Source organism: Neocloeon triangulifer, unplaced genomic scaffold, assembly GCF_031216515.1.
Source record: "Neocloeon triangulifer isolate White Clay Creek 2 clone unplaced genomic scaffold, ASM3121651v1 ptg000003l, whole genome shotgun sequence".
Taxonomy (NCBI): domain Eukaryota; kingdom Metazoa; phylum Arthropoda; class Insecta; order Ephemeroptera; family Baetidae; genus Neocloeon; species Neocloeon triangulifer.
In genome coordinates this window covers 5,302,962-5,326,401 of record NW_026775546.1, presented here as the reverse complement: position 1 = coordinate 5,326,401, position 23,440 = coordinate 5,302,962, and the positions used below count along the sequence as shown (strand labels likewise).

At 38.3% G+C, this 23,440-nt stretch overlaps 1 protein-coding gene across 50 annotated transcripts in view; it reads right to left on the bottom strand.

Annotated features, from left to right (window-relative positions):
- LOC132193014 (twitchin) overlaps positions 1–23,440 on the bottom strand; it is a 62,535-nt gene that overhangs the window by 25,893 nt on the left and 13,202 nt on the right. For 5 of the 50 annotated variants that reach the window (XM_059613299.1, XM_059613297.1, XM_059613305.1 and 2 more), the window contains 52 exons: positions 23,295–23,435; positions 22,954–23,181; positions 22,764–22,817; positions 22,537–22,602; positions 22,416–22,478; positions 22,279–22,341; positions 22,146–22,208; positions 22,015–22,068; positions 21,895–21,948; positions 21,538–21,582; positions 21,407–21,451; positions 20,304–20,369; positions 20,170–20,223; positions 19,537–19,620; positions 19,280–19,324; positions 19,101–19,166; positions 18,535–18,588; positions 18,129–18,191; positions 17,933–17,992; positions 17,683–17,796; positions 16,535–17,164; positions 15,906–16,094; positions 15,073–15,117; positions 14,532–14,573; positions 13,723–13,770; positions 12,610–12,757; positions 12,206–12,270; positions 11,979–12,150; positions 11,621–11,754; positions 10,973–11,116; positions 9,800–9,886; positions 9,291–9,362; positions 8,167–8,292; positions 7,960–8,104; positions 7,624–7,908; positions 7,158–7,424; positions 6,956–7,097; positions 6,674–6,888; positions 6,385–6,591; positions 5,643–5,783; positions 5,412–5,579; positions 5,059–5,358; positions 4,784–4,940; positions 4,588–4,724; positions 3,216–3,521; positions 2,764–3,066; positions 1,905–2,189; positions 1,544–1,849; positions 939–1,241; positions 596–877; positions 233–532; positions 7–173 (listed from right to left, as the gene is read on the bottom strand). In XM_059613299.1, the coding sequence (XP_059469282.1) occupies positions 7–173; positions 233–532; positions 596–877; positions 939–1,241; positions 1,544–1,849; positions 1,905–2,189; positions 2,764–3,066; positions 3,216–3,521; positions 4,588–4,724; positions 4,784–4,940; positions 5,059–5,358; positions 5,412–5,579; positions 5,643–5,783; positions 6,385–6,591; positions 6,674–6,888; positions 6,956–7,097; positions 7,158–7,424; positions 7,624–7,908; positions 7,960–8,104; positions 8,167–8,292; positions 9,291–9,362; positions 9,800–9,886; positions 10,973–11,116; positions 11,621–11,754; positions 11,979–12,150; positions 12,206–12,270; positions 12,610–12,757; positions 13,723–13,770; positions 14,532–14,573; positions 15,073–15,117; positions 15,906–16,094; positions 16,535–17,164; positions 17,683–17,796; positions 17,933–17,992; positions 18,129–18,191; positions 18,535–18,588; positions 19,101–19,166; positions 19,280–19,324; positions 19,537–19,620; positions 20,170–20,223; positions 20,304–20,369; positions 21,407–21,451; positions 21,538–21,582; positions 21,895–21,948; positions 22,015–22,068; positions 22,146–22,208; positions 22,279–22,341; positions 22,416–22,478; positions 22,537–22,602; positions 22,764–22,817; positions 22,954–23,181; positions 23,295–23,435 (7,800 nt within the window). The remainder of the gene's footprint in view (positions 1–6; positions 174–232; positions 533–595; positions 878–938; positions 1,242–1,543; positions 1,850–1,904; positions 2,190–2,763; positions 3,067–3,215; positions 3,522–4,587; positions 4,725–4,783; positions 4,941–5,058; positions 5,359–5,411; positions 5,580–5,642; positions 5,784–6,384; positions 6,592–6,673; positions 6,889–6,955; positions 7,098–7,157; positions 7,425–7,623; positions 7,909–7,959; positions 8,105–8,166; positions 8,293–9,290; positions 9,363–9,799; positions 9,887–10,972; positions 11,117–11,620; positions 11,755–11,978; positions 12,151–12,205; positions 12,271–12,609; positions 12,758–13,722; positions 13,771–14,531; positions 14,574–15,072; positions 15,118–15,905; positions 16,095–16,534; positions 17,165–17,682; positions 17,797–17,932; positions 17,993–18,128; positions 18,192–18,534; positions 18,589–19,100; positions 19,167–19,279; positions 19,325–19,536; positions 19,621–20,169; positions 20,224–20,303; positions 20,370–21,406; positions 21,452–21,537; positions 21,583–21,894; positions 21,949–22,014; positions 22,069–22,145; positions 22,209–22,278; positions 22,342–22,415; positions 22,479–22,536; positions 22,603–22,763; positions 22,818–22,953; positions 23,182–23,294; positions 23,436–23,440) is intronic. The other 45 variants (XM_059613325.1, XM_059613349.1, XM_059613328.1 and 42 more) reach the window with 43 other exon arrangements.

The following is a 23,440-nucleotide window of genomic DNA, read 5'->3' as shown; positions in this document are numbered from 1 at the left end:
GCTTACAGTTGTGCTGAGAACCTCTTCCCAAGAGCTTCCAAGTTTCTCTTTCTTCTCAACAATATATCCAGTGATTGGAGCACCACCATTGTTCTTTGGTGGCTCCCACTTGAGGTCAACCCGGTCCACGTCCCAGTCGGTGAGCTCGGGAACTCCAGGACTTCCAGGTACGTCTGAAATATTTTTCATTTTTAATATTTTTGTACTTATTGCTGCTGGAAACCTGATTTACCATAAGGATTCTTAGCCAAAGTGGCACTCTCGGTTTCAAGAGGTTCACTCTCGCCCTCCTCGTTAATAGCCTTGACTCTGAAGTGGTACTCCTTGCCCTCCTGCAGACCCTTGACGTCCATTTCAGGCTTGTCGGTTCTTCCAACGGGCACCCATCGGCCGGAGGCGGTGTCCAGTTTTTCCACCTGGTATGCCTGAATTGGCAAACCACCATCGTCCTCGGGCTTATCCCATTTGAGCTTGCAGCTGTTCTTGGTGACGTCGGACACCTTGAGAGGACCCTTTGGCCTGGCAGGTGCGGCTAAAAAATTGATTTAATTTTTATTTGCTTTTTAATTGATATTGATAGTTATTTTAAACTTACACAATACAGTGATCTCAACCTCAGCCTCATCTTTGCCGTGCTGATTCTCGGCAATGATTTTGTACAAGCCGGTGTTTTTGCGGACAGCGTCGCTGATGGTGATCTTGGTGTTGTAGTCAACATTGATGATTTCAATGTTGCCCTCGGACTTGACCTCAGTGTCCTTAACCACCCATTTGACAGATGGAGGCGGCTCGCCCTTGATGTTGACGTCGTATTTGACCATCTTTCCAGCCTTGATGACTATTGGCTTCAAGTTGGTGCGATCGATTCTCGGTTTCACTGAAAATATTTTTTGTATATTAAATTTGTACTTTTTTTATAACTCTATTTTGCAACTTACGAGCCTTGTGCTTGACCATGTGCATGCCAGTTGGTTCGGATGCAGGAGAAGGACCAGCCTTGTTGACCGCCACTATCCTGAACTGGTACTCGGCCCTCTCCTTGAGGTCAGGCACCTTGGCAGCGAGCTGATCTCCAGGAACTTCAATGGCCTTTTCCCAGTCTGGCTTGTACTTGTCCTTCTTTTCAATGATGTACTTCTCAATTTTGGCTCCACCGTCGCTGCTAGGCGCGGTCCATTTGAGATTAACACTCTCGTTGTCGTAATCAGTGATCTCTGGAGTTCCTGGCTTGGTAGGCTCGTCTGAATTAATTAAAATTTAAATACATTAATTGATTAAAGAGATTCAACCAATATTTAAAATTATTGCTGGTGTTGGTGTCGTTTGTGCAACAATCAATTTTTTAACACTTATCTATGTATAAAAAAGTTTTGTTAAATAAGTAATATAATTGTATAACAATTATTGGAAAATTCAAACATTAATTAATAAATCAGAAATTGTAAAAAAAAATTGAAAATATTAAATTTATGAGGATGAGACAGTTGATAAATATTGCTCAATATTTAGAAATATAATTAAAGTTAAAATTTCCAAATTTTACCATAAGGATTTTTGGCAACAATTGCTTGCTCAGCAACCAAAGGCTCCGAGTCTCCCTCATCGTTGACGGCTGTAACTCTGAACTTGTACTTGTGCCCAGGCTCCAGGCCGCACACCATCATGTCCGTCCTTTCTCCCGGGATCTTTCCAACGCGCACCCACTTGCCAGTGTCCAGATCCATCTTCTCGATCTCGAACTCCCTGATAGGAGTGCCGCCGTCGTCTTCTGGCTTCTTCCACTGGAGGCTGCATCCCTCCTTGTGGACCTTGGTCACTTCCAGAGGACCCAAAGGAGGAGATGGTTTGTCTAGAAAAACATGAGAAGTGTGAGGAAAGTCTGCAAAAACGCGTTTGAAAGTTACCAAGGACGGTCAGTTCTACAGTCTCCTGATCTGACCCGGATTTGTTTTCGGCAATAAGTGTGTACCGACCAGAATCCTTCCTGGAGGTACTGATAATTGAGTAATCTGTGTGATAGTCGATGTTTTCAACTTTGATATTGGCTGTGTTTGTAAGGGGAACGTTGTCTCTCCAAACCCATCGAATGGTTGGAGGAGGTTCACCCGAAATATCGACGGCCCACTTATGGGCACGTCCCGCTTTGATCGTAACTCCCTTGAACGTAGAGCGGTCAATTCTTGGTCTCACTGAAATTATAACCCAATTTTTGCTTAGCAAGTGAGTTATTCGGTTAAGCTTTTTCGTGAGTTGTATTAATCGCCCATGCCTGTTATATGAGGCGTTGATTAGAGGTTCTCGCAGCGGTTGCTATATACATCTTGTTGTGTTGCGGAAGAAGTCGCCGGTTAATTGCTGATTTTTTACTTTGTGCTCTGGGAATTTTATAGTTAATCTCAAGTGAGTTTGAGTAAAGGGTAATAAGGCAGTAGTTTTGTTTCAATTATTTCCAGCATTTTTAAATTGTTAGCTGCATAGGCAAGATTAAATCATTAATATTTTTATTTTTTTCTAGTTTTTAAAGCATTATTTTCAGTCTGTTAATGATTAGAATTAATTATAATTTTTTTTATTCAAATTCATCTTAGTTCTGTTTAGGTATTAAATAATTTTGTCTAGATCTGATGTCTAAAATGTTATCAGCGCTAGTAAAAAGCAAAGCTGCGTCGTGCCGTTGGAAAATTAAGTAATTAAAAATTAGAAAAGCGTCAGCTTGAAAAAGCGAAGTAATTAATAAGCTGATAGATTGTGAACGGCACTTACGATTCCTATGCTTGCAGACGTGGTTATCAGTTGGGTCACTAGGCTCGCCGTTACCAGCCTTATTGTGAGCCCTTACTCTGAACTGATAGATCATCTTTTCTTTGAGGCCTTCGACTTTGGCCTCGCAAGTCGGGTCTGAGGTTTTCGCCACCTCGACCCACTCAACTGAGAATTTATCTTTCATCTCGACCGTGTAGTGCGAGATTGGGCGACCGCCGTCGGTTTCAGGCTTTGTCCAGCGTAGGCTGACACTTTGATTATCGTAATCAAAGATTTCGGGTTTACCAGGACGTCCAGGCTCATCTAATATCACGTTTGTCATTTTAATAAAAAAGGGAATTTACCTCGAAAAGTATTAAATTTTTCAGTTTAATTTTTTTCCAAAAAATATGGTGATAAAAAAATGTTTTTTGTGTAATTATTTTTGTTTTTTTGGTCGTATTTCCACCTACCATACGGATTCTTGGCCAAAATGGCTTCTTCCGTCTCCAACGGTTCGGATTCTCCCTCTTTGTTCACAGCCTTTACTCTAATCTTGTATTTCTTCTTAGGTGTCAGTCCCTCCACTTTGAAGGTGTCCTTGTCGGCGCTAACCTCTCCAGCAGGCACCCAGCGTCCGGTGTCCAGGTCCATCTTTTCCAGCACATAGCCGGTAATTTCGGAGCCACCGTTGTCCGCAGGCTTCTCCCACTTGACCTTGATGTGGTCAGCTCTGACCTCCTCAGCCTTAAGTGGGCCAATTGGTCTTGATGGTTTGTCTGAATAATTTTAATTTGTTAAAATAAAAAAGGTTTAGCTCCGGGGCTGATTGAGATTGGATCAAACTCGTAAATTATGCATGTTTTAATCGATGTAAGTCGCTGCCTGATGATTTTTTCTGGGAGGGATCGAATAAGTTTTACTCGAAGCAGTTCTCTAAAATGATTTCTTGTCGTGTGATTTCACGTGCATTGATACGGGGACCACTTGTTCAGTTTTTACTGTTTTTCTGTGGCCATGCATTCTTTGTCGCAGCCAGTTAATTGTTTTCCAACGTAATGGGGCTCGCAAAATTTGCATGTGAGCATGCAGATTATTTCCGTTTCATACGTGTTGTGGTCATTGTATGATACGTTTTTCCTTTGTTCGGAGTCGTGACTGATTGAGATGGGGTGTGAAATTTGCAGTTTGCAAATTTCCTGCCTCTTTTATAATTTGGGTTTTAAATTGTTCTCAGGGATTCCGCTTTTGGAGTTTGGTTTTGGTTTTCTGTAGCTGGTTTTCTGGCCAAAATATTTGCTAAATTAAAGTATTTATAAAAACGCAAAAGTTGCTGGATCTTTGAATATTTCTTTGTAATTTTTGACATTGCAGAGCGGGCGTATTTTCTCTAGGCCGGGGTAAAAATAAATTCATGGCAAAAAAATTGTTAATATAATTAAAAAAAAGTAATAGTTATACCAAGTAAAATGATAAAAATAGCAATATATCACAAACAGCCTACCCCTTCCCCTACGCATACTTGACTGTGTGTATGATTTCTTCTGTACCTGTCATTCTGTGAAGAAGGCACTTCCATCTTCAGTGCCGAAAAAAATCTCGAAAAAAAACTTTATCATCTTATCTTTCGTTTGTTGCAACAACAAGAAGAGTAGGTACGCTCGGTACCTATCTAGACTTCCTTTCCACGCCTTTGTGATATATTGCGAATTCAATTATAGAATAATTGAGTTTATGTGGGCTATTTTTTCCTTTTTTTAAAATTTTCACTATTTATACTTCCAAAATGGAACAAATATGTATCACAATTTTTAAAATAAAACGATATTTTAATTTTATCCTTACCAAGCACAACCACATCAGCACTAGCCTCGCAAGAGCCCGAAGTGTTGCTCAAAATGAGCTTGTACTTTCCACTGTCTCCTCTGACGGTTCTACGCACTGTGAGAACTGTATTGCGCTCGTACTTGTCAATGGTGGTTCTAAATTTAAAAGGTTTAGTTCTTCGTCTTTTAATAATTTTAAAATTTTTTTATTTCACCTCTGATCTGGTGGTGCATCTTCCTTCAGCTCGGTTGTGTCTCGCTTCCAGACAACCTCAGGTTCAGGTTCGCCTCCGTACTTGATGTCGTAAGCGATGACCTGTCCCTTCTTGACAACAATGTTGATCAAGTCGTTGCCAATAATGAAAGGTTTGACTGCAAGCAAGAGAAGATTATTGTATTAAAAAATATTTAATTTTTAACACAAAAATATATTTTAGATTGAAAAAAAAATAATAATATAATAAATAAATTATTGCAATTTAATTCTTACCGAATCTTTCCTTTGCAATGATTGGCTTGGTGGCATCACTGGGTGTACCAGGACCAGCCTTGTTTATGGCCCTGACTCGGAACTCGTACTGGCAGCCCTCCTTCAGGCCGTCAATGGTTGCGCCCAAAACGTCTCCGATCTCTTTTCCAGGGCTCCAATCCTTAGCGAACTTTTCTTTGAACTCAATGACGTAGCCTGTAATTGGAGCTCCTCCATCGGACTCAGGCTTGGTCCACTTGAGATCAGCGTGGTCCTTGCCCCAGTCAAGCACCTCCACATTGTTGGGCTTGCTTGGCTCGTCTATATTTAAAATTTGTGTTTATTTAAAAATTTTGAATTGAAAATTTAATTACCCCAAGGATCCTTGGCCAGGATTGTTTTGTTGAAGGTTGTTGGCTCTGAGGCTCCCATCTTGTTAACAGCCTTGACCCTGAATTTGTATTCCTTTTTGGGTGATAGGTCTTCGCACTTGAAGGTGGTTGGCTGTCCAACCGGAACCTCGGCCACCGATGACCATCCGCCTAGTTGATTAAATCAAATGTATATTAAAAATTTCAGTAAAATTTAGTGCTAATAATTTTTACCTTTGGCACTGAGATCCTGTCTTTCCAGGACGTAGTGCAAAAGTGGAGAGCCACCGTCGTCTTTCGGTGCCTTCCAGTGCACTACGCACGAGGTCTGGAAAACGTCTGTGACGTTGATGTCTTGAGGTGATCCAGGGACATCTGCGGAGTTGGTTTAATATTAGTTGAATAGTTCCAACAGAAGCTACCACAATCAATTAAATTATTAGATGGATTTTATTGAATTAGAAAGAAAACCAAAACCAACTGGTGCTGAAAATTGTAATTTTGGTAAAATTTTTATCTATTTTTTTTTTCAAATTGGAATTTTCAAGACCAGTAAGATTTAGTAAAAAATAAAAAATGATTATTGTCATCTAGAAAAAATTATAAAAACCTGCGAAAAAATATAAAAAACATTTATTAGATGTGATTAGAAAAATGTTACATGATAAGTTCTAGCGGCTCAAGAAGCCGAAAAATAAAAATCCCACTCTTCTGATGTCGAAAAGTCGGCCAAAACTGGTTGTGTGAGTGTGTAAAAAGTAGTATCCAAATTGTAAGAAAACCTCTGTGAAAAATCATAAGAAAAAGTCGATATTAGTATTAAGTTGTGAGAATGAAATAAAATTAATTAGAGATGGAATATAAATATTAAAGGCCTCGGAAACTCTGTCTAGGGAGTCCGAAAAAGGCGGCCAAAGGAAAGTTAAATTAGAAGAATTAGACATTGTTAATCCTGTTGTGTTTGGCCCTAGTGTACCTTGCATGTTAATTTTGATATCTCGAGTGTCATCGCCCTGCGAGTTGGACAATTTGATCTTATATGGTCCGGAAAGATTGCGAACCGGCTTCTTGAATTTAATCGTGACCTTGTCGTCCTGCACGACAATCTCGACCTCCTTGAGCGGCAGCGTCTTGCCGTCCTTGATCAGCTTGGCCTCAACTTGCGACAGCCGCGTCCCTTCAACTAAACAACAAAAGCGAATGGCGTCACCTGCTCTCTCCACCCCCTGAGCGGCAGGGGGCGAAAAGGGCGCGCTCCCTAATACCTGTGTATGGCACCTCGAAAATGATCGGTTTCGTCACCGGTCCTTCTACATCACCTGCCATGTTGATGGACGGCTTCGACTCGCCCTTCTTCACTGAGATGTTGCAGCTCGACTTGAGCTTGCCGGACTCGCAGGTGATTTCACCCTCGTCTGACATCTCGGCGCGGTTGATGATCAGTTGGTGCTTTCCACCGCCCAGGTTCTTGATCTCAATCCTGTTCAATAATAATTTATTGATTGAATTTGAATATTCAGAGATTTTATTTTTGTTTTTAATCAGACCTGTCTCCATCAGGAACAATCGGTTTGCCATTGAAGAACCACTCGGCAGGTGCAGTTTGGTCTTGCAATTCGATGTCGAGCACCAGTTTTTCACGCTCGACGATTGCGGTGTCTTTGAGTTTCTTGTTAAACCGATTCATGTCTGCAATTAAGATTTTATTAAATATTTTTGTATCTATTTCCCAAGAATTTTGCCACTCACAATCGATAACAACCTCTCCTTCGGTCTCATCCGCATTGCTGGTACATTTGTACATGCCAGCGTCGGTGACCTTGGCGTCCTTGATCACCAGTTTTCTCTTGCGGCCGTCCTTCAAGATCTGAATCCTCTTATCCGGCTTGATCTCCTCGCCGTTTTTGAACCACTTGACCTCGCCGCCAGCGTCGTCCAACTCGCACAAAAGGGTGATGGTGTCCTTCTCTGTGCAAGTCTGGCTCTTGAGTACCTTGGTGAACTTGTAAGGGTAGTCTGAAAAGAAATAATAATATAAATTTAGGAAGAGTTAGATTTTCTAATAAAATATTATATTTCTTTCAATTATTTTTAAAAGGTAACATAATTATTTGTTTCAGGCATTTTTTTGTCACAGCAAAAACTTCTAAAAGGTAAGAACCACTAAATTTTTTTTCACCCCGTTTAAACCTGAGCAAAGAGTTTTTTAACGTACCAACAACGCTGAGATTAGTGATGGTCTTATCCTCCTGCTTTTCGATACGGCAGGTGATTTGGCCACCGTCGGAAGCCAGGGCACTTTTGATCACCAAACGGCACACGCCGCTCAGATCCTTTGAGATGCTGAATCGGTCTCCGTCCTCGATTTTCTTGTCGCCCTGCCACCAACTGATCTGAGCCATGCTGTTGCTCACGGTACATTCGAGCTGGACCTCGAAACCAATGTAACCGTTTGTCTTCTTTGCGAGAGGCTTCAAGAACGTGTAAACCGGGTCGGCCTCTGAAATTTAAAAATTTAAACAGGGAAGGGTGACAGAATGGAAAAACTAACCCTCAACCGTGAGGTAGGCCGTGCAGCTGACGCCGGCAAATTCAATAGTGTATTTTCCAGTGTCCTCCACTTTGGGTTGGAAAATGATAAGTTGATAAACATCGTTCTCGTTCTTGAACTTGTATTTTGAGCCGGGGAAAAGTTCCTTCAGAAATTAAAGAAAGTTTTTTTTAATTTTTAGCAGATGTAAATTATGAAAATTCTTACATCCTTGCGGACAAACCATTTCGGTTTGCAGTTGGGCTTTGAGAAAACTGCCTCGAACATGACCTTTTTGTCCTTGCCCTCCTTTGCGTGCTGGTCGACCAAGGGCTTCATGAACGACTCTTGTTTCTAGAAAGCGTCACAAAACCAAAGTTAGCCTCTCTTTTTGACGAATTCGAGCGCGGTGCAAGAGAAGAAAATCCTCAAGAGAATTTAATATAGTAGAAAATGAGATGTAGAGATGATGAGAGAAATTGCTGAGAGAGTGGTTGCTGGAAAGTGCTGATCAAAAGTATAAACGTGAGACTAACACAATTAATTTGATTGATCTGTACAGATTTATGTATATTTATGTATATACAGATTTGGTTGCATACTAAAAAATAATCATGGTGTTTGAAAATATTGAATAGCACGACACATTTTCAAAAAAATAATAAATGAGATTTTTTGGCTTTCTCTGCCAATTTGTCAGTTTTTGATTTAAATTATGTATCTGTGCCGCGTGGAAAAAATAGTTATTACAGTCCAAAAAGCCAAGCAGCTACCTGATTTTGACTTTTTGTAGCTGCCCGGCGTGACATGTTTATGCTGTCAGAAAAAAAAAATGACCATGAATGTTGAAAAATCACGACAGAATAGAAGTAAAGACATGAAGTAAGTGAGAGTTTTTAATCACTCCATGCTGTGAATTGCGATGGTTATTTGCCAAAAAAATCTGACCCGTGGACGAATGCCTCCGAAATGTTGTTTTATGCAACCGGCGCGACCAGAATGTACAGCCTGTTGCATACCTTTGTAATTTCGGACCATAAGTTCCACAGACCAGTTTGAGTGAAGAGCGCACACGGAAGTGATGAGTTTTTATAACATAATATTCAGACAAACATTAGACAACGATTACGAAAGACAGAAACACAGAAAGACATAGAAGGACATTTTGCGCAGAAGATTTTCATTATTATTTGTGATGAAATTTATTTTTTATAAATGAATAAAAAACGAGAGAGAGCGGCCGGGTAGAGAACTAGGGCTAGTAGAGACTGCGCGGAAATTGAGTCTGAAAGAACAACTCTGAGAGTTAAAAGAGAGCAGCGAAGAGGAGACATTTAGGCAAGGGGGCCAACCTCCCAGTGGTGCAGCTTCGGCCAGTCGGGAATGAGGTCCGCGAGCGAGCGTCGCCGTTCTGAGTTGCTAGGCTATAACACACGACATTGCTGACAAATGGACCAACACGCACGGACACACATGTGTGTGATTGTGACACCCACACGCACGCACACTCATGCAAGGTGGTCGGTAATTGATTATGAACCACTTTAGAGCGAGAAAATGAAAACTGGAGATTAATTAGATGCGGCTGAGAGACTTCCAAATTAGATTCATTGCACACCTCTTTTATTTAGGATATTGAAAAAACGGAAAATAATTAAAAATCGGCGATTATTTTTTATTTAAAAATTAAAAAACTGCGGGGTTGAATTAATTTAATTATATTCGGCTTGCGGCGTAGAATTGATTAATTGATTAGAATCTTGTCTTTGTTGAATTATTGATGTTTCAATAGATTATTTTTTATTAATTGTGTGTTTTGCCAAGGTCCGTTCCTTAGGTCAAAAAGAATTGTGGGCCAAACCTTGAGTAGTTCTCGATCCAGTACAATCAGTTTCGGCCAATCAATGGTTTCTTCGACCGACTTTCGCCTCTTTTTGCCAAAAACTTCCTAGATTGGTTTGCAGGTCACATAAACAGAGATTAGATTCAAAACTGTTCCATTAATTAGGATCGCGGTCATCTTGATTTAGTTTTTTCCAGCACCCAAAATCTTGGTGTAATTTTAAAACTTTTAGCCAAATTTTTGTTGCAAAACCAAATAGAATAATTTTTATTTGGAATCGAAATAAAATCTGGTTAAAAGCTCAAATTTTTATCTCACCAGACCAGGTTACCGGCTTTTGCAGAACCGTCTTTTTATTTAATTAAAATGTCTTCTATGTTTTTTCTAGTTAGCGTGCGGAAATTTTAAAAGTTCACCGAATCGTTTTTTTTTTGTCTCGCGCGGATTAGAGACATAGAGATGAGCTCCCTACTTTGATTCACTTCATGCACATCTCAGCATGGCAGCTAATTTGTTTTTTAAGATTATTTAATCACCATTAATTAATTAAAGAGAGACACCGAAACGGCATGCACAAGGGCGATCATTCTCTCAGCACCACAAGCAGGCAAAGCAGGCACTCAAAAGAACTGAACCTAAACCTTGCCTAGGCGAATTTTTGCTTTTCCAATCAGAGTTTTGATTTTTATTTACAGAACGTGAGTGCGAAATTTTATACATACCTAGCAATTGCCTTAGGGAATTCGTGAGCTGAAATTTTTAATCGCTTAATAGGCGCTTTAGAATTACTGATGAATTTAATTTTAATTTTAGTTGGCGAGGAATGTAGGCAGAATTTTATTATTTAAATTTTTTAATTGACTCGATATTTTAACGTTTTAGGCGTTTTTAATTGGTGATAATGGAGTTAAATGCAGCGTATTAGGAGGAAAAAGGTTTCTGTTCTACTTTGAAAAAATGATCTTTGCGTAATCCAGCATGCAGTGCGGGACCCTCGGCGAAAAATCAAAATGGGAGCGTCATTTCTTATCTCGTTTTATTTTTTAATTCGGGTGTTGAAAAATGTCTTGTATTTTTTTTTTTAAGTATTAAATGCAAAATAATTTTGGCATTTGAGGATGGTGGGTGGGGAAGGGCTTTGTGTAGCTATTTGTGCTTTCAATTTTTAATAATTGATGAGCCAATCACTACCTTAAGCCATTGCCAGCTTTGGGCCCTCGATTTCTGTTCGGCTGGGACTCTACACAGTTCCTTGCCTTCCACTTTGACTATTACCATTCCTGTTTCAGGATCGTCGAAGAATCCCGTTTCTAAATCGCCATTTTTCTCCTCTGGCTGCAATCATTGCTTTTTATTTAAGAGCACAGAAATTTGTTGCGTTATTAATGTTTAGTGTTGTGAAGAGAAAGGGCGATTCTCCTGTTGCTTTGTTTAGTCGAACCGGAAAATCTTAGCCTTTGTGATTATTTAGTCCAAGTTATGATCAGGTCAATTTTTATCAGATTTAGACCGGAGCAATGCAAGATGATTATTTAAGGTGAATTTTAGTTTCCTCTCGGAATTTTACCGTTTCCAACCTAGGCAAGGTTATCGACATGAACTGTCTGATTTTTTAACACATGTATCAGATGAAATAATTATAAAACATATAGATATAGATGTATATGCCTGTACACATAGGCAACACTTAAAGCATGACGTATAGACATAAAGATACATAAAACAAGTAAAGTGGCCAATAATTGTGAAACAACGATTAAAATGCTCTCGTTTTTCTGTTGAAAAAGTTGCGTCCGCTGTGGAGAGATTGGTTAAAAGTAACGAAACGGAAGTACTCACTCTTTCGACCTTCTTGAGCGCGGGCTTTGGAGGCTCGACTGCCTTCAGGTCCACCTCCTCCTTCTGCTCCTCGTTCTTCCACTTGGCGTACTTCCTCTTGCGCAACATGGCACGGAAGTCCATACCACTAGCGTCTGAAATTTACAATATCCAAAGTAATTATTTAAAAACTAGATATATATCATTTTATTAAAAATTTGATTTTTCCATAGAAAATAATAAAACATTGTTATAAAATGTTTTGTTTTGAATTACTTCTTTCAGTCTAGAAATAATCTGTGTTGGGATATTAAAATATTTCAAACCAAAGAATGGCCTATAGCGCTTCTTAATATGAAAAACTTAAGAATTCACCCACCAGAAACATAGAGCATCATTTCGGCCGAGTCTTCGCCATGTTCGTTTGAAACTACGATCTTGTAGTTGCCCTCGTCGTTTGGTTTGATCTTTCGGATGCACAGAGTGATGGAGTTGGTTTCGCCATCGGTCAAGAACTTGTACCGACCCTCGTCTTGGAGTTCGGTCATGCCCTGAATTTGCAAAATATAAATTTTCATTTCTAAAAGAAAAAATCGCTTTGCTTACCTTGAACCATTTGAAGGTTGGTGGAGGGTTGCCCTCAACCTGGACGGTGATGTAGCCCACTTGATCTGTGGATGGAGGATAAAATTAAAGATTCGTTCGTTTATATCACCATTTGATTAATATGGGATATTTTTAGAAGTGTCTTTTCCAGTATTATTTTAAATATATTGAGGCAGGTGCTAAATATGGGGCAGAGCTTCTAAAATTAGATTTCTTTTAATATTATGATGACAACTCTTGTCAACAAAGTTTCAAAGGGTTACAAATTTAATTAGTTTGTAATAAACAAAAAAAAGCAAATATTTTTTAAAATTTCTAACCCATTGTCTCTTTAAAAAAATATATTGCAACAAATTTTTGAGGTTTTCCAATTTTTTATAACAAATTTGATAAAAAAAATGGACCTTCAACGGCTGAGTAGCTCTCTTGCACGTCGACAATGGCCGGAGGCCCAGGTTGGCCGACGGGCTTGAGAGGCGTGGACGGTTTGTCGATCAACTCGCCGGCGTCCGCAACGCTCGGCCGCCTCGCGTCCGTACTTGGTCGCCTCCTCTGTGTAGTTTTCACAAATTAGTCGGAGTTTTTTTGAGAACGGGGAACGAAAATAAAACAAAACAAGAAGTACGCACACAGACGAGTAGGAAATAATAAAAAATAATAAAAGAAACTGACGAAAATTTGTAAAGGATTAGCAGCGTTACCATCAAAGCCAAGAGTCGCTCTCGCGCGACGCTTGTGCTTTTCTAAGCTACACTACCATATTTGTTTTTCTAACTAAGAGGGTATTAAATTGAACAGCTTAAAAATTCATGCATTTTTTGTTGCTAATCTACCAATTAATATTATTTTTAACTTTGTTCATATAAATGAAAGTGTTATTTGGAAATGGAGTTGAGTATGTTGTTATTTGAAGCGCAATGTAGCGTTATTTAATCTTTTATTGTTTTCGCCTTGGTATAGGCACAAACGTATTGCGCAACAGAACTTGTGAAATTAATGAAAACTGGAAATGAAAATAAAAAGGACACATATAAACGGGACGAGAACTGAAAAGAAAATAATAAAATCGTAATAAGCACTGAAAATAAAAGTAAAATAACATAAAGTGAAGAAGATGATAGACAGGATAAAAATAAAACAAACAGAGAGAAACCCCACTGGAAATCCACGAGAAAATAACACGAACCAGCATAGTTCTCTATGGCCACTCCAACACCCTGTGCACCATGATGTGAATTAATACGAAGCTCGATTCAGACTGTGACCTCGGCCGGTCTGTTTAGTCGGAGATATCTTTTTATTTCTTCACGGAAAATTAAGCAGAACAAGGTTTAATTTGAAAAATGGAGCTGATGAAAGTTATTCCGAGAAATTTAGACGCCGCGGAGATATATTTAGATTAGAATTAATATGCGAGAAGTTTTTTTATATTTTTGTATAAATTATGTATATGGCGCATAGGGCGGTGGACGTGTGCACTTTTTTATATCTCTATTTTTGGCACCAGGTTTTCTAACCTGCTTGGACATGGCTTCCTCCAATTCGCCGGGACGGCCCCCTTTTTTCTGATAGAGAGAGGGAAGAGAGAAAATAAAAGTAAATAATAAATTAAAAATAGCGATCAAAACAAAGAGAGAAAGAGGCTGACCAAACAAATAAAAATGAAATCATATATTAATAACAAGGTAAATGCGATAGTGAAAGATGTGAGAACAGAAATCTGAATGGCGTGAGAACCAACATAAAAGAATAACTTTTGTAAACAGAAAGAAATGCGGAGAGAAAACAAAGTAAAACAATAATTTGCTTGTATACCGATGATGAAATGAAACTAAATAATAAGATATGGACGAAAATTGTTTGGAAGGAAATCAACACAAATAAATAATTGTTTTACTCTGTAGATTGCTAATCCTCTAGTATTCAAACTGGTTTGGCATTGATTAAAAAATCGGTCAAAACTTTTGCCCAGGCCCAAAACAAAAAAGAGTAACTGAAAAATAAAATGAGCAGATGAGACATGCAGCAATGTGAAAAGTCTGGAACTGGTCAGTTGAAAGTGAGCAGTAAAATTTTTTGAAAATCTCGGTTCAAAACTTTTCCTACACAAACAACAAACTGAAACTAAATTAAACGTCCTAGAACTAAATGGCAACTAAAAATCTATCTAATATCTACTGAAATAAAAATAAGGTGACATGTAGCGGAAATGATAAAAAATCAAAATGAAAATTGCGAATTCCCGATCAATGCCAAAGGGAGAATATTTTCTAATGATAAAGAACAAGAAATAACCCGCGGAAGGTGCGACACTTAAGAATCTCACCTTCGCATCAAATACCTCACCGGGCCGCAATTTATTCCCAGCCTGTAGAAATCAAAACAAGAAATAAATGATAACAACAACTGAGAACCAAAAGAAATAAATAGAATCAGTGCACAAACGAAAATGAAAATTAATATTACCCCAGAAGAAGGAAACGAAAGAGATCGATGAGCTTGGCGAGACAGAAATTAATGAGAGAATAATATATATGAATAATATTGAAAACGGAAATAGAAAAAATAAAATCGGAAAAATTTATTTCGTCGAGAGAAAAAAGTGTATATGATGGACTACCGAGAAAAATTATGTACTACCATAGCGAAATAAAAATAAAGAGATTTTAAACCTAAACTAAATAAAATTGAGCAAAAAGGCGTGAATTAAAATTAAGGGAAAAAGTGCAGCAAAAAATAACTAAAAAAATAATCGTCTTGAGCGTTTAGTCGTGAGCAGATTTTTAGCGAGAGAGACGTGCAGAGGCGGAAAGATAGAGATGACAGTTATTTGTCCTGAATGCACTGCGTAGCACATTCTGTCTCACCTTTCGCTCTTCCACAACCTCCCCTGGACGCAACTTCCTATTCTCCTAGAAACCACCAGAAAAATTTCAACAAGGTTAGGGCACGCTCAAAAAACACAACGCCACAAGAAACCATCGCGCGAGCGTCTTCAGATGCCGGACAGCACCTTGTGGACTTGATTATAAAGTAATTGTAGAAAAAGTATAAAACATATTAGGTAAAATTCGGTGATCTCCGCAACCCGCCGCACACTAAGCCATTTAAACAGCGAAAAGCTATAATTCAGCACACATGCTTTTTTTCAAAATTTATTTTTCTCTTTAAATGGCCTGCAATCTGAAAAATAAATCGTGCCAAGTTGAATGAAGACACATTCCGCAACTCAATCTGTCCAAACGAAGCATTGTCAATATTATTTTCATTCTCCGCTGCAAATAAGCCGTTGGAAAAATATGTCGTTTGTAAATATATATTTGATAATGAGATATCTCTGAACGTGTATGTTGATTAAATATTTATTTATTTAATTGTTTAAAGAATTAGGAACGTCTGGCCTTCTAACAGATTGAACGGAGAAGAGATTTTCACAGGATAGAGAGAGAGGTATTTAAGAGAGCTACCGATACTTTTCTGCAGCGACGTCTAAACACGGACATGCGGATGTGAAAATTAATTTTAGTCTACTGCCTTTTAGTCCTGTGAAAGCAGTGAGACGTTGTGAGTCAGCTAAATACCCTGCTAGGACTATTTAAAATTAAATTTATCAAAACAAAATCGGCGTTGCTTGACGATCGAAGTGGATTATTAATACGTTTCGGAAATAATCATTCCCGGCTAAAATAAGCAGTCGTACCTCATCGCTGATGAGCAAACTGGGTCGCCTCGGTTGGTCGTCGGGCGGAATGAGCGAACCACGGCGGCTGTTGTTTCCGGAACCAGGAGCCAAAGAGCCCTTTCGGTTGTCCGGAGTCCGTTCGCGGCTCACCTCGATCTTGGGACCGTCGCCGGGCGCTTTGATTTCCGGCACCGCCGGTTTCTTGGGCTGGAGGAGAAAAAATCAGGTCTTAGAATTCTACACCTTATTCATGTTAATTAAGCGCTGGCGCCTTTTAGTCAAAAATCAAAATTTTATTTATAAGGAAAAAATTATATTGCTTTAAGATTTGAGAAAATGTGAAAAATAATAATAGTTAAAAACTGAAATTGGCCGAAAAAAGCAGATGGAAAATATTCTACCTAAACTACTTGAAAATCTAAAGAAAAATAATATTGTTTTGAATCCACCAAAAGGCGCTACGTCCAATTATATTCAATTAAGAATGATTTTTTTTTACAAAACATAAATACAAATTGACGAATTTGGAAGATTTAACATTTACAAAAGTCTGCACAAACAAGTAACATACAAAGTTTATAAATGGTTGCATGCTTTTAGTCAAAACGATTTTGGCGAATGAATTTTTTTCTTCTTGATTAGCCAACCTGATAGAACTCGTCATCATCGTAATAGTCGTAATCTTCGTCGCTGTCGTCAGAGTCATACCTTTTGCGGAAGGAAACTTTTGGCGGGGGCAAACCAGCTAGACCACTTTGACCATTGTCAAAATCGTCGTCGTCATCATCGAATTTATTGAATTTAAAGTTGATTTTCGGAGGTGGCAGGCCCGATAGACCCGGTCCTGCAGGTTCTTCCTCTTCTTCCTCCTCCTCAACCTCGTCAATTCTTTTCGGCAAATTTATTTTCGGTGGTGGAAGGCCGGATAGTCCCGGTCCTGCGGGTTCTTCTTCCTCCTCTTCTTCCTCATCGTCATCAAATCGGTTGAACTTGAGGTTTATTTTTGGCGGAGGGAGAGCGAACAGACCAGGCCCAGAGGGTTCCTCCACTTTTTCTTCTTCCTCTTCGTCTTCGTCATATCGATTGAATTTGAAATTGATCTTTGGTGGAGGCAGGCCTGATAAACCTGGACCAGCAGGTTCTTCGTCTTCAGATTCTCCTTCATCTTCATCGTAGTATTTTTTGAACCGCGAAACATCGACTTTGGGAGGAGGAAGACCAGCTAGGCCGGGACCGGCTGGCTCTTCGTCCACGTGTTCCTCTTTGATCACCGGGATCTGATCCGGAGCGAGGGAGTGGAAAGGAAAATTTTTGTAAAAATATGTGATCTTTCCAAAGACAAAAATCAAAATTGTAAAAAATACTTAGCAACGTCCGCCATGCAGCAAAAATTAAAGAGCTACTACTGATTTAGAAGTAACGTCAACTATTTCTGCAAAGTAAAAAAAATTTAATCTGCAGCCTTGCGGAAAAGCTAAAAATTGGCTTGCAAAGCTTGTTGAGGATTAATCTGTTTAAGTTCTTCCTACGCTGGTAATGATTTTCTTGCTGATGTTAAAGTAGATGCCGTCGTCGTATTTTTTTATGTATACCAAAAATCACTGCCACTTTTATAATAATTGTGTTACGAAAAATTATAAAAATAAAAAGCTGTTGATTAAAAATCAATTTATATCAAAACACGGAGAAGCTCGCGTTACATGTGTATTTTAAATGTAACAAAAATGTGTTGTTTTGACAAAAAAGCCAGAAGTTTTGCAAAAATTGTAACGTGGCAAAAATCGCAGCGGCTCACCTGGAAGGCAGGTTTGTTCGCCGGTTCTTCGCGTTTTACCTCCTTGATGGTTTCTACGATCGAAACCTCTTCCTCCGATTCCTCCTCCTCTTCAGAGGACTCTTCGATAATTTGCTATTTACACGCAAAATGATTTTTGTGGTGAGGACAAAAAAAACATGACAGATAAACGTAGGATCATGCAACACAGTCACCAGAAAAGGGACGATTCATAGAGGACGATGAATTTATAGGAAAAAAGGAATTTTACCTTCTCGGCGGGTTTGGGTTCCTCCTTCTTAACAGGTTCTTTTTTCGGAGGCTCCTCTTTCTGTAAATTAATTTTAGTTGGTCAGGATTCGGGTGCACATAAATCATCAAGGGGTCCAGGAGTGTTTTTAGTGACATATAGTTTTTTCACGCCTGTTTTTATGTACATAAATTTTTATGTTTTGTGTATTCGTTACCTTTTGTGGAACGGGTTCTTTCACTGCTGGTTTTTTCAACGGCTCTGTCTTTTTCTCCTCTATCTAAAAACAACATAAACCTCAGCACATGTGGCGGAAATCGTTTTGGACATAGACGTCCGAGAAGGAAGAAATAATTCAGAGACGAGAAATAGAAAATCGATGGAAGAAAGTAGAAGAAAGAAAGAGAAAGTAATCCATTTTGAGCAGATGAGAGAGAACCTTGGTATGAGATGAAAGAAGAAGGCTGGAACGAAAGTTTGTGGGTGTTGAGAGAATGAATAATATATGCGAGAAGAGAAAAGTAAAATTCGAGAGAGCTGGAAAATAATAAAACCTGCCAACAAAAAATAAATTGAAGAGAATAGATTGGTAAAAGAATAGGGACTTTTTGCGTGTCTCGTACCTTAATCTGGGGGATTGGCTCGAATTTAAGGCCGTCTAATTCGGGCATCTCCGTCTGTAAAGTGGTCGTACGTGTATTATTTTAAAGTGAAACTTTGTGACTTTGGTCAAAAAGGCAGGAATCAGTTCATGCCCAAAGAGAAACAACGCAAATCAATATAAAGGGCACAATTTTTTCGGCAAAAAAAGCATCCTGTGGAGAAAGTTCGAGAGTTTTCAGAGAGAGGAAGAGGGCTGGAAATAAACAAAACGAGAAATAATAATAATAATAAAATGCTCAGCAGCAGCAATTCTCAGACCACTAAAATCCAAACCGAGAAGAGGAAGAAAGATGTGCCTTCCGAGGAACAAGTGAGATATGTGGCGAAAATAATAATGGGGTGAGAAATATAGAGCCATAATTTATGTACAAAAGAATAGGGATTTTCTTCACTTGCCGGCGTAACAGTATTTACAAAAGTTTTGAAATGAGAGTGAGAAGTAAAGTGGTATGTACACCAGATGAGCAGCGCAGATAGTGGCAAAAATAGAATTTCACCCTTATGTACAGGTTGGTGCTTAATCTACCTTGGGCGGAGGCGCTTTCGGTTCCCTCTTGACCGGCTTGAGGACTACATCGAAAGGTGACACTGGCTAATCAACCCCCAAAATTGATTCAAAAAGAAGAAAAATAATTGTATGAAAAATTTAAAATGTTTAGAATTTAATTCCTTTGTGAGCTTTTTAGCCAAAAATTTGCTGTATACCTTCGGTTTTTCAATGGGGGGTAGTTTTTTTCCACCTCCGGGGCCCTTGCAAAGGGAAAGAAACTCGTTAGAATCTTTCGAGATAGTCTCAGAGAAAGATTTGAAGAGAGTTCAGAAACTGACAGACCAGTAAACAGAGAGAAGAGGAAGAGAGAAAGATACAGAACATGGAAGTATATCCAGAAATATAGAGTTGACCTAGTGAAAATGTCAAGAGATTTTCCAAGAGAAGAGGGTTGCAGGGATTTAAAACTAACCTTTGGCACTTCCTTGGTCTTGGGAGGCGAAGGTAGTTTCCCGTTCACCTTCTCCGGTTTTTCCAACTCGGGCTTCGCTTCGTCCTGACAATGATTTGAACAAAGTTAGTTACATCACATTTTTACTAATTCTGTCAAATCTATACGTTGGAATCACAACAACTGCGGTTGGTAAAAAACTGAGATTTTGAAACTGAAAATATAAAAGAAAAATGTAAAACGCAAACATGCAAAATAATAAGACGTAAATTATGTATAATTTTGCCAATTTTTAAAATAAATTAAAATACAAACAAGAATACACAACAAAAACACACAGTAACATTTTTACAAGGAGTCACGTCATTTGTGACCTTGGCTTAGTTTCTGTTGTTTAACTTTTATTTTATTTTAAAGTGTTAATTTTAAATTGTTAGAAATGTTGAAAGTATAGAAGATGAATAGTTTGATGTGAAATGCTGTGGCTTTGAGAGTGAGGGCAGACCAGCGGAGACATAGAGAGAGAGACAGATAAAATATAGAGTCATATTTAGAGACGGTCGGATAATGGACAAGACATGCCATAATGAATATCAAGAGATGTGTGAACATTGACACGGTCACCATTTGATATGGTGTGACATGGAAAATTACCGGAATATCTTTTAGATCTAACGGATCAAAGTGGAACTCTTCGTCAGGCCTTGGCTGAAATGTCAAATTATTTAATTTTCGAGTGGGGGGCGTCTGAGGCACAATTGCTGATATTTTATATTTCAACAACGTACCGATCTCGCTCTTTCGACAGGTTTAGCCTTTTTGGGAATTGGTTTTAAGTTGTACAAATCGGCGACCTGTGATTTCGAAATTTGATTAGTTTAAAATTTGAATACGGTCTAATTTGCAGACTAATCTTCTATTTCACTGACACGATACAGATTTACTATGATGCCAAAAAATTTTGCAAGCAAATTTTGACCTTCTACTACAGGGTGAACGCATGATAATGCATTAAAACAGTAGGAATAGATTATGAAAATCGTACAAAAATGACAATTATCTCTTTTCAATTTTTAAATAATTGCTATAAAAGGCAAGACATTTGAAATGCCAAAATCATTGAGGAAAATATTTAGTCTCAAAAATTTAAATCCTTATCTTCCCCTTAATCCTTCTTTTGGTAATTATACTCGCAACATTGAAAAGTTTCTCAGTTAATAAAGGCATTCAATATCATATTTGGAATCAAAATGATAAATTTTAACCACGTCCGTGCTTAAATTATTTTCTTCAGTTTTTCGACTATGTCATTGCAATGGAATATTATTTATATTTAAAACAAAAATATGTCGCCTAGGAATAATTTTTTAAAATGATGTTTTTGGTGTAATAAAATAATATATATTTCACCTCATGTTTTGTATGATTGGATTTCAATAAATATCTCAAAAAATGTTTCAAATTATGAAACTTGGTAAAAATGTGTTGAAAGATGATGTTAAAAAGTAAAAAGTTTGTGGTTATGGAAAAATCCACAAAAAAGTGCTCACTGAAGCTTGTGCATGTTATGGCCCCAAAATAAACTTGCCAGAAAAAATGGCATCTTCAATGCTTATGGAAAATTTACTAACAACCGTAACTCCTTTTTTACTGAAAGTTTTCCATAAAAATAATTGCATTTTACCGTGGCAGGGCCATATCATACACACACAAAAGAATTCAAAAAACAAATAATGTGAGTGTTAAAAAGTTAAAAAATTTTGTATTAGCATTTAAAATTACGTATATACAAAATATTTTAAAGTTGTTATAAAATTTAAAATTTAATATTTTCATTTAATATATTTACAATATTTACACATTGACGAAAAACAACTATTTCAAAACATACCTTCATGGTCTCACTCTTGATTTCCGGCAACTTCTTTTCCGCCTTCTGAAATGCGAGGTGGAAGTTAGAAATGTGCCACTTTTTGGTGCATTTAATAATTTCTATATTTGTTAAACTATAGTATTTTATACCTTGGTCTTAGCAGGCTTAAGTGCAATAGATTTAAAGTCGGTTATCTATAAGAGAAACACAAGGGGGTTAACACTTAGTGGATCGGTTTAGGGTTTTATATGTACAATATTTACAACCCTAGAAATTTAGATATTTAAATTTATCAATGCGAATGCAGTTAAAATTAGAATAGTCATTATATGTTTACTATGTACAACCAGGACTCAACCAAAAGCCAAAACACCTTCCAAAGGCTTTCAAGTTTCAACTTAAGGTTATTCCTGAGCATATATTTTTTTTAAAATTATTTAACTGATTAAATTTGTTACAATTAAATTAAAGAAATTGCAGACTGAGTCTTGAGGTGGAAAACACACCTGTTCGACCTTTTTCAATTCAACCTTCTTAGCCTCCACCTTGGCCTCCTCCTTCTAAAATAATTAATAAATATATATGTAAAAAACTTCAAGAAAAATTATGCAGATCTCAAATCACACCTTTTCGACCTTCTTGAGCTCGACCTTCTGCTCCACCTTTTTCACCTCCTCCTTCTGAACACATTTAAAGAAAACGCAAGGTTACAGAGTTACAAAGACAAGCGCTAAAAAATAAAGGCGGTCAAACACACCTTTTCGACCTTGACCTCTGCCTTCTTCTCCACATTGTTGACCTGCGTCTTGGCCTCCTCCTTCTGGAAATCACAATTTGACACAGAGAACATAGGGTTGACAAAAATAATGTCTTAAGGCGGTACAACACACCTTTTCGACCTTGACCGCTGCTTTCTGCTGAACGTTGTTGACCTCAACCTTGGCCTCCTCCTTCTGAAATTGAATTTCCAAGAAAGGGTAACATTTAACAGAGGTTGCTTAAAATTTTCGAAGGTGGACAAACACACCTTTTCGACTTTTACTTCGGCCTTCTTGGCCACATTGTTGACCTCAACCTTGACCTCCTCCTTCTAACAGGGACAAAGTTATTTTAAAAGGAACTTAAGCCAGCTATGTATAATTATTGACCTTGGTCTCAACCTTGGCCTGAGCTTTGATTTCCACCTTCTTCTCCTCCACCTTGACTTCCGCCTTCTAAATTTCAAAAGTATTGTTTTAAATCGAGTGGGGAAAACCAAACCAAAAGGGACAGAAAATGTGGGTCTGTGTATAAATGATATTTACAAGGTTGAGAAACAGCTAAAGTATCAAAGGGGTATATAATACAGGCAAACACAAAAGGTGGACAGACACACCTTTTGAACGATTTCAATCTTTTGTTCCATTTTGGTCTCTTGGAACGTGACGCTCTAGAAAACAGGGGAGAAAGAAATGAACATTCGGAATTCAACTAAAAAATAATACGGGGCTTGGGTGGAAAAAAAGACCCAACAGAAAAAAAATTGTTAGTCTACTGCTGCCCCTAAAGGTTGAGTTGCAAATCACCTTTTCTTCCTTCTTCTCCACCTTCTTTTCCACCTTCTGCTCAACCTTCTGCTCGACTTTCTTCTCCACCTTCTGCTCAACCTTCTGCTCGACTTTCTTTTCCTCAACCTTCTTTTCTTCCACTTTCTTTTCTTCCACCTTCTTTTCCTCCACCTTCTTCTCCTCCGCTTTTTTCTCCTCCACCTTCTTCTCTTCCTTCTTTTCCTCGGGCTTCTTTTCTTCCTTTTTCTATATTCAAATCAGGACAAAATATGACAGGGGGTATAACGCAATAAAATGATGCACTCGGAAAAAGGGTGGCAAAACTCTGTTTTGAAAAACCACTCGCCCGTCAATCTTACCTCCTCCTCCTCTTCGGGGATGTCAACAACTTCGACCGCTTGCGAGGTGGCTTCGCCCTTTTCGTTTTTGGCCACCAGTTTGTAAGTGCCCTTGTCCGTCTTTTGGCACGACTCGATCTCCAACTTAATCGCGAATTCACCCTGCA